General features: G+C 35.8%; 2 protein-coding genes across 3 annotated transcripts in view; one reads left to right on the top strand and one right to left on the bottom strand.

Annotated features, from left to right (window-relative positions):
- Positions 1 to 3,896, bottom strand: part of LOC113812596 (uncharacterized) — a 6,153-nt gene extending 2,257 nt beyond the window's left edge. Inside the window, exon 1 of the mRNA XM_027364506.2 lies at positions 3,401 to 3,896. Coding sequence (XP_027220307.1) covers positions 3,401 to 3,570 — 170 coding nt within the window. The 5' untranslated portion in view covers positions 3,571 to 3,896. The remainder of the gene's footprint in view (positions 1 to 3,400) is intronic.
- A 605-nt stretch (positions 3,897 to 4,501) lies between these two features.
- LOC113812593 (cell division cycle-associated protein 7) overlaps positions 4,502 to 10,000 on the top strand; it is a 5,890-nt gene continuing 391 nt past the window's right edge. The window contains exons 1-7 of one of the 2 annotated variants that reach the window (XM_027364497.2): positions 4,502 to 4,657; positions 5,308 to 5,404; positions 6,225 to 6,403; positions 6,949 to 7,138; positions 7,457 to 7,710; positions 8,089 to 8,215; positions 8,442 to 10,000. The exon at positions 8,442 to 10,000 is cut by the window's right edge and continues 391 nt beyond it. In XM_027364497.2, coding sequence (XP_027220298.1) covers positions 5,333 to 5,404; positions 6,225 to 6,403; positions 6,949 to 7,138; positions 7,457 to 7,710; positions 8,089 to 8,215; positions 8,442 to 8,591 — 972 coding nt within the window. In that variant the 5' untranslated portion in view covers positions 4,502 to 4,657; positions 5,308 to 5,332 and the 3' untranslated portion in view covers positions 8,592 to 10,000. Of the gene's footprint in view, positions 4,685 to 5,307; positions 5,405 to 6,224; positions 6,404 to 6,948; positions 7,139 to 7,456; positions 7,711 to 8,088; positions 8,216 to 8,441 lie in introns of both variants that reach the window. The other variant, XM_070126266.1, reaches the window with a different exon arrangement.

The following is a 10,000-nucleotide window of genomic DNA, read 5'->3' as shown; positions in this document are numbered from 1 at the left end:
CACTTTTGAGCTAGTTCTGAATAGATGTTCTGTTTGCCTGACCTGTGGCATCTGACCAAGATAAAGTGAATTTCAATGCACAGGTTAATTTTTGTGGCATATTTTCAAAAACTTATAACTATAATGATAACACATTGAAAAAAGATTTCTACATTGTAAACCAGAGTCTGTGTCTTATATCAATATGTCTTGCATTAACCCAATGCTGCCAAGGGTGGCATTATATACACTTGACATACCCACTGTGAATTTAGATTATTTGTCAAATTGTGTTTACACACAGATGGCATCACAAGTGCTTAGTCATCAATGAGCCAATTACTAATTTTACCTATCTCACCAGTTTACCTTTTTCCTTGTTTTTTTTTTAAATATTCTTATTTATCTATTTTCATTTATTTTATGTTGCTATTAATGATAACAGCACTGATATCAAACATTTTTCCCGAAAACTCAAGGAAAGGGATAAATCATATACCGTCTAGTAGGTCTACTAAGCAAATCTTTAGTGGCAGTGAACTTATAGTGCCATCAAAGTGCAAACACATAAAAAACAAAACAAAAATAAAACAGTTTGCATTACTTGTCCCTAGCAGCTACATCAGGTTGAGGAAAGGTCAATAAGCTTTATACATAATCAACTTTGCATTGCATACCCCACAAAATATAATTTTCCAAGGCTTGATAACTACAAAGAGATGACCCTGAGGATTATATTCCAAAATAATTGGGTTGGTAAAGTACTACCACACCTGTCATACCAATTCAAATCACTAATCAAAATCAACATTCAACACAGAATCTGTGCATAAAGTTGGACATTGCAAGATAAGAGCTCATATAAGAGGGAAAATATATATAGCAGGTTGTTCACCAAGGAATGTTAATTAATGAAACACTTACTTATATACTGATTACATTCTTTTCTGCATTAGGCCGACATGCACCTATGGTTATAATATAGAAACAATTAAATTTCTATAGACAAACATTGTTACATTAAATGACCCAATGTTAAATATGAAGACAAGACAATCCTCCCCTCGGGTAGTACCTGAGGGGCACGCCCAGTCACAGCATCTTGGCCTGTTGAATATATTTTGTTACAGCGTATTGAGAACTTAGTCTCTGGTGACTGTTTCCATACTGTAAAGAGTTACAATTTCATCACTCATTTCATTGCAATACCACCCATAAGCAAAGATAAGAACCATGTCATTGACCAATATAGGCCTACAAGTTGCAAATATCCAGCACAGAGTATACAATACCAGCAAAGGTTCTAATCAATAAATGAAAGTAGCAATTCCATTGTTTGTGATATTTGGTTCCATAATAGTTTCAATGAAAAAGAGACAATTCAAGGGAACAAAATCTTAAAGCTAGGTCAATATTCACCTCAAGAAGGCAGGTACTTCTTGCTCATGAAAACCCGAAGACACAGTAATTCACGTGAATAAACCCTTTCTCGTTCTGTGCACTATACAGAAGATATATAAAATGGTCAATACGTAAATGAAGCCCCTTATGTTGCTTGCTCTGCTTGAAAAAGGCCTGGAGCATGAAATGTGTGTCATAATAATTGCCATCTAATGTTTACTCTGAATTAGGGTCTTTATCCTAGATCCTTGATTGCTTGAATACCAAAGATATATACTTTTCAGCTTTTGGTAAATTTACTGCAGATAACAAACAAGGTTACAGTAAAAAAAAGTGTATGGAATAATTACCTTGACATAAACTAACACACTTTTCATCAATGACATAAGGTTCGCAAATTGAAAATAAAAGAGATACATGACAGAGAAGGGAGATGATCATCCCATCTTTTTTTAAGTTCTTTGCCATGTTGACAGTGCGAATGTAAACAAAATTATGAACACTTAACTTCTTCCTGTGCTCTCTCAAGTAGATCATGTATTACTACGCTTTTTGTCAAAACGATATTTAGCTAATTATCAATGTATGCTTTTCCACATTTATGCTTTCAAAGGCCTTTATTAATGCTGTTATACCTCATTTACGTGTTTTAAGATCTATTAGACAGTGATTTATGGGAATCGGTCTGAAGAACCTTCTGCACATGCGCATTTTTTTGTTTCTGGCTACCAGGTTTGACAGGACGATTCCTGGGCATTTGGTGATAGAAGGCCAGCAAGAAATGTCTTGTTTTTGGTGTTGTATTGATTCCAGGTTATTCTTTGGACTATACAGTGGCAACGAACAAGAAAAAGATGTTAATAACTATCGCAGTTTGATTTCTGAAGCCATCAAGTACCCCAAATCCTAAAAACTGATAAAAACGAATTGATCCACAACAGACCGACTGAAAGAAACAAAGTAAAATTGACAGTTCGGTCTTGCGATATATAAAGGTAATTTGTTTATTGGTTACAGTATGGATGTAGCTCTATCTTGCTGTACATACCGAGGTGAAGAGAATGTGCACTGGGGGGTGTTGGGGTGCAGAGCCCCCCCATCAACCCTCCCCTCGGGCAGTGCTTGAAGGGCATGCAAAGTTACGGCACTATCAATTAAAAGTTTAAATGGGGTATGGGTCAGGACGTTTTTTTTTTTGGTTTGGTAGGTGTGAAATCCTGTAGATTTTGCAGAAAGATGGGTTGGATTCCCAGAGTTTTTTATTTCTATTTTGGCGTGTCAGTGTGTAGACTTTCATACAGTTTCATTAGCTGATTTTTAGCATTTTATGTATTCGCTATTCTTCTTATTTAAGCCTGTTTTACCCCATAATTTCCCTGGTATACTTCATGCCCTCCCCTGCTACCAGGACTAACACATCAAAATCATTGGCTGTTATTGCTACAGAAATGATTATGAGATTCATTCTCATCACATGACAATAAAGCTGATGATATAAATATTGTCTGGGAAGTCCCAATTGTCATAACTGAAAAAATAACCCAGCTTTTTACACAATTCCATGCCACTGTGTGAAGGATAGACTTACTTATATACAAGATGATGATACCATTCTCAATTAGGTTAGGTTACATTAGGTTTGTGCTTACTACCCGGAAATAACATTTATATGTGCATATTCACGTGTGATGTATGCCTAACTGTGAGACATCAGATACGGCTGCCATACACATAATGCTGGCCCAAATAAATGAATAGGGTATAAATAAAGGAATACAATGTAGGAAGGTTAGTTTGTTTTTTTGGGGTTTGCCTGTTACCCTGGTTTTGGAACTGTCTATGGAAGGTGAGTCACTCCCAGCAACAAATACCAAGACTTACTTAAATACCCAACAAATATATAACCCCACAAACTGCCCAACAACATATCCCACCCAACCCCAGTTCCAAGGTAAACCCCAAACTACCATACTGTCTCCCATGAGCAAACCTAAACCTACACCCAAAACCAGCAACTCACATGAACTTGAAGTTCTCGTAGAGCTCTGGCGTGAACATCTGAGTGCTGAGCATCACATAGGCCATGGAACCTTTCAAGGGCATGTAAAAACCCATCACGCTCTTCACCGTGACAGGCTGAAGACCGGCTTTCACCAGGGCGTTGTTCACCTTCTCGGGGAATGTCACCATCTTGGAGGCTCTTCGTTCCTTGCTTCTCCTTCGGCTTCGGTGGCTTTCTTCTGTTAAGCTTTGGTGGGAATTTTTTTATCGGTTCTTCTTCTATCGGTCTGCACTACAGCGCTCGCCGTCTGTTCCTTCTGTGTTCGTCTCCCGTCTTTTATTTCTCTTCACAATCTTGTTTCTTTTTTATCCGTTTCTCACTTTCTTTCTATGACAATTCTCCTCTTTCTTCTGTGTTCTCTATGCCTCTTTCCCCTTCGTCTCCGCCTTCTCCTTGCTTTCGGACTCGTCGGTCTCCTCCTTTGCTTCTTGTCTTCTGCTACGATGTAAACAAACATTTTGGTTCTTATTAGAAGAAGGAAAGAAAATATTCTGAAATGGGAAGGTCTTATTCATGGATCTTGTATGTTTCCTAAGAATTGAAAAATTGTTAATGTTAGTTTCTGAAACAATGTGTATGATAATTTATTCCACAATTCAAAAATGCGGGTATTAAAAGTCTAATAAATACTCTAATAGCACCTTTCTTGCAGTAGATCTAAAAACATATCTACGTTGTTATTCAAAATTCAGATAGAAAAGAACAAACACAAATACGGAAACATTAGGAGATCCGAATAAAATCGAGGCTAAAAACAAGTATAAACGTTGCTATCAATTAATGAAAAAAGAAAGAGTAAGAATTAATAAGTAAAGGAATAAATGCATAAATGAAAAATACTAACGGATAGTTAAGGAGAAATAACGGCAAAACCTTGCCTTAGCGAGTGTAAATGACTTTACCAATAACTAACAAAACGGAATAACGATACAGCGAAACGAGTACATAGCCAAATCCCCAAATAAAGAATCCCAAGAAATACAAAAATAGAAAAAAGAAACATAATGATAAAAGCTAATAATCCAGACAAAAAAGAAAAAGAAAAAAAAAAAAAAAACACCAACTGGCAACGAGAGCGCGGGAAAACTCGGCGTCTCGAGGAAGGACGGCGAACGAGGCGGAGAAGCAACCCCAATTAACCTCCCTTTTCACCCCTTTCCCCTTCGTGATTCGCCTCGGGAACCCTTCGAGGCCTGGTACCAAACTCCCGTCGAGGTAACTGTGAGGTTGGGGTGTTTCAAGGTCTGTGTTATTAGGTGGATAAAGGTGTGATAAAGCGAGTGTTTATTCCGGGGTGGTTTGCCCAGATGGAAAGGTTCGGTGTAGGCTTCTACGTTTATTTATTTATTTATTTTTTTTTGAGAATGGCTTTTGGGGAAATTCGTGTCATCACTTCCAAAAGGGGGAGGATCGCCGGTGATGCCTTGAGACGGGGGTGAAAACCAGGGTTGGATTAAATCTCTCCTCCATTTAAAGCGTTTAAAGGGACCACCACGACCGTTGTATTTTTCCTCGACTCAGATTACAATACACAAGATTAATTATTATTATTTTTTAAATTAATTATTTTAGGATGTGGTTCAGTTTATTTATGACTTTCGTTTTCCGTTTTTATTTTTCGAGCAATAGAAATAGAGGGAATCCTGATTTCTGTGGGCATATAGGCCTATTTTCACCTCCTAGATAAGAATAATAAATCCCTTTTTTTTAAGATCTTGTCTAAATGCCTTTAGATAATGTAGATTTAGATTAGATTTTTTTTTATTGGCTTTTCTTTTAATTCTCACAATTTCACTTATTTTCTGCTACATATGGAAGTATATTTTTCATTGAGCAGTTAATAAAGATAAGATGTATATCCACAGGTGGTTTTGTGGAGAGCGAAGCAAGATGCTGCGCGCTCAGGACCTCAGCGACTATGAACTCCTGCGGAATAAAAATATTCAGGAGAGGCAGCAGATGGTGCGTATTTTTTTCTTCTTTTCGTCACTTAAAAAAAAAAAAAAGTATCTATCCTACTAGCTTCGATAAAGGTCATTGGATCTCTACCAGGTATACTGCTTTGTTGTTTGTTTGAGTGGCATTGTATTCGGGAAGTAAACAGTTGGTGGAATGAGTGACTATATCTAAGACTTGTCAGAAGGACTTGTAAACCAGGTAATTTATCATCAATTAAGGAACCAGCCTTAACTTGCCAGAATGTGTGGCGGAGGTTCATTGCCCTTTGCTGGTATACGAACCTGTTGATTGGCACTGTGCCGTTATTGTATTGGACATGGAATAAAAAAAGCTTTTTGTTGCAGATGACAGCAAGCTTCAAGTGGATTTGGATAGAAAGCAGCCAGTATAATTACCAGAGAAATGTTCATATGGATAGCTAATCTGGGTGTTTATGTGTATAAGCTTAGAAATATTTATATTTACTTTTAAAATGGATGTCTTTTAGATTCTTACACCTTTTGACAGCTTTATCATTATTATTTGGTTCAGATTTTATATGTAGGTAATTATTTAGAGTTAGGAAGGTAGAAGTGTGAGTTGAAATATGGTAAAATAGAAGTGATAAATTGTTTTTAAGAGGAAGTGTACTCATAGACGTAGAATTTTTTGGCAAAAGTCATCATAAGACTGAATAATAGTTTGTTATAAGATTCAGTTGTAGATGAATTACTACACTTTAACTAGGCACAAGTAACTAAGTATTGTAAATAAATACTTGTCAAAAGGAGGCGAAAAAAGGGATTTTTTTTTTTTTTTTAAATACATTTATTCCTCATTTCAGATTGCTGCTCTCATGAAAGATTTTGAAGACCTGAAGAAAACAGTAGCTCCCCCAAAGCCTAAGCCCCCAACTAAAACCACTCCAAAGGTCAAGAAAGTTGACGATGATTATTGGGGCTCAAGGAGAGAGTCGGCACGAAAGAGTAGATTCCAGCCCTACTGGTCACCTCCACGTACTAGGTAGATAAATATAAATGATAACCAGATATGATTTTTACGTTGCTTTGCTATTTTTGCAAAAAGGAGAATAGTTCTGTAAGGACAGTATGTTCATTAAGGCCATGATTATGAAATCGGATATCTCTGTTAACCTTTAACTCTCTAAGTGCTGGTACACATTAGCTTGATCCTTTGTTGTGGCCAAGGCATGTATATCTGTTGACAACTAGTTAAAAAGACACCAAGGCATAGCTGTGGGTGTTTGGTATTTTGCAGACATAGTTGAACTAAATGGGATTAAACCAAAGTTAGTGGTGAGTGCGAGGAGTTTTTGTGCAGCTGTCATTGTGGAAAGACCGACAGACACTTAGGGTGGGGGAGTAGACAGAATTGCGGGGAAAAAACGTATTGAAGGGTGGGGGAGTAGACAGAATTGCGGGGAAAAAACGTATTGAACAGATTGGCATTTGTCAACCACACATCTACAGACCTACCCCATTTCTGTGGGATAAAGGAATATGTTCTTGTAAACTTTTGAAGAATAACAGTACAATGTTTGTCAACAGATCAAGAAGGGCCAGTGTGAGTTCCTCCACTGTAAGTTCACCTTCTGACTGGCAGCAGTTGGAGGATGATGAGGAGGAAGATTCCAAGCCCTTATACCTCAAGTTCCGCTTCAGAAAAGTGGAGCAGATACTCAGTGAACTCGCAGATCCAGGGGATTCAGATGACGATGATATTCAAGTTTATGTTGATGTATGTATGATATCCATTGTATTTGATCCAAGAAATGGTTTTGCTTGCTAGTTGTGAATTTTGTTGAAAGGTCAAAATTATAAAGTTAATATCCCCTTACTCTAATCAGTTAACAATGCGGAGGGTATTGTTGGTGTAGATTTATTGCAGGTGATATACAATCTTGATTAGTATAAAATCATATAAGAAATAGAAAGGCACTTCAGACATCTTGTGCAGTCTGTGATCATTTATGGTTGAGGGTGTATTGTCATGGCTATTTACTATTGTTACCTCATATATGCAATTCAAATTTTATCACTTATAATCTCTCCACAGGATATGGATGTGAAGAGAATGAGACAAGCGTCTAGGAACCTATCTTCCTCATTCACATTTTCACCAGTCAAGAGGACAAGTACAGGTGGGAATGAAGGAACTGGTACTTCCAAGAGAGGAAACAATACATTTGATCCCAATGTCAATATCCTCATGCCAGAGGACATAAGCAAAGCAGACCTTGACAATGTAGCAGACCGCAGTGGGGGCAAGATTTACAATGCTCATGTTGGAACTACATGTCATCAGTGCAGGTGATTTATTTTTCAAAAGATTATTTAAGTGTGTTTCATTCGCTTTTGTATAGGTATGACTGCAATTTTTTAGTTTTCGTATGTATATATCACTTTTAAAGCATAACTGCATAGACAGTGTTTTGTAATGAATATTTGAGGTGAATTCGGTCTGTGTGTGTGTATGTAAGATGTAAAGAGATAGAGCTAGATAATCTTTGTTATTCAAATGAGAAAGGTAATATACTGATAATTCTTTCTTATGCAGGAATGATGTACAAAGTGTATAGTATGATAATCGGACACGAAGTTTTGTACTAGATAGAAAAAAATATATATGATTACCTTCAACATCATTTTTTAAAGAACGTTTATAGAACCACCAAACCTTCTTTACAGGCAGAAAACTATTGATACCAAGACAGTATGTCGTTCTGGTGAGTGTGTTGGTGTACGTGGAATGTTCTGTGGACCTTGTTTGAAGAATCGTTATGGTGAAGATGTTAGGGAAGCTCTGCTAAACCCTGTAAGTTGACTGTACTTTTGTGGATAGGTTTATCATATGCTAGTTATGTATTTTACTATTGTTATAAAATGAAGGCCATAATAGTATTATTTGTCTAATATGATTATGATCATTATTGCTATTTTTGTCATCACTTCTTTTCTACTTTTTGCTGTGCAGATGGTTTACATGATAATTTTCAAGTTTTGAAATGTAATTTTGTTCATTAGTTTTATATTTTCTACAGAAATGGATGTGTCCTCCCTGCAAGGGTCTCTGCAATTGCTCAATCTGCCGAAATCGCAATGGAAAAGGTGCTACTGGTATTCTCATTAATATAGCAAAAGCCAAAGGCTTTGATAATGTGAAAGATTATTTGGAAAGTTTGATGAAGTGAATCCTGTTGCAAGATATCCGTGTAGCACTGTAGCTATTAAGTGTTAGGGGAGATATTAGACTCCATAGATAATATAAGATCTATCAACATTTCCAAATGTGTACATTTTATTGAGGCTTTTGGTTTTACTTCAGCTACTGAGGCTCTTCTCTTTGGATGAAGTGCATTTTCTGACCAGTGATTTAATTTTTCCAAACTTCATTACCAATTAAGTACAAAATAGCTGATAGGATTCTCAAAATGTGGCCTCTCTATATATAGAAATATGAAATATGCATCTATATCAATGCCAAATAACAATGTCATTGTGTAGGTTATTTAATTTTAATCCATCAGTACTGAGTGATTGCACTGTATATTATAATTTTTTTACATTTTTTTTATTTTTTTTTTTTACACATAGATGGCTTCACAAACAAGTAGTCACTAACGAGTCAATTAGGAGACCTATCTGACGTTACTTAATATACCCAATCCTTGAATTTTTGGGAAAGTTAGTTTTATAATGTTTTTGATATGTTATTATTATTGACATTGGTATCAGTATATTATTATTCTAAATGGTAAGAGCAAAATGAAATAAACAATAAAAACCTCAGTGAAAATCAAGGAAAAGGGTAAATAGTCGAGAATATGTAGGACTAGTCATTGACTCCTTGGTAACTGAGGTCTTGTGTAGACATATATATGTAAGCAAAATTAGTAGACAAAAATCCATTATCAAGTAGATATGGCGTGCATTTTTGTCATTCGGTATCGATGGGTTAATTGATAACCTAGACAATTTTTACAATCATATTAGTGTCTAATGTGAATTTAATGATAGCAACATTGTCATTACTTTCTTTAAAACCTATAATACAAGTCGAGTTTTTTCTTTTCCTGCTTTTCTTCCCTGTTTTCCTCTTCTACTCCTTGTCCTTTTCCATTTTTGGTTCCATCTCTCCTTTGATTGACCTTACTTCTCTTCCTTCCTGCATCATTCCAGTTCCTTTTTGCCTTTATTACTTCTGTCTTTATTCTTTTTCCTTTTTCCCCTTCTTATTTTTTTCAACTCGAGATATGAATGCATGCTTAGAAAAAAGTAACAAAATTCTTTGGTGCCATAAGATTAAACAGAAAATATTTTTCTTTTCTTTTCCTTTTTTTTTCTTTTCATTCTTTGATTTAGTAGTTTTGTTGAATGTTATTCCATCAGATTGGAAAAGGGAGATTTTTGTGTTTATTTTAATTGTATTGCAGATTTGTTTTATGACCAGTATATTAGGATTTTTTTAAAAAGCCCTATGTTTGGGGAAATATGAAATGGATGAAAAGGAGTGACTATGGTCAGTTTATTAATTTTAATTTATACTGTTAGCCTCAACAGGGACTTTTTCCAGTTTAGAGGTAAAATAAAGATGCATTTT

The sequence above is a fragment of the Penaeus vannamei genome, chromosome 10, assembly GCF_042767895.1.
Source record: "Penaeus vannamei isolate JL-2024 chromosome 10, ASM4276789v1, whole genome shotgun sequence".
In the NCBI taxonomy this organism is placed as follows: Eukaryota; Metazoa; Arthropoda; class Malacostraca; order Decapoda; family Penaeidae; genus Penaeus; species Penaeus vannamei.
Note: the sequence above shows the minus strand (reverse complement) of the source record. Positions and strands in the feature narration are given on the sequence as shown.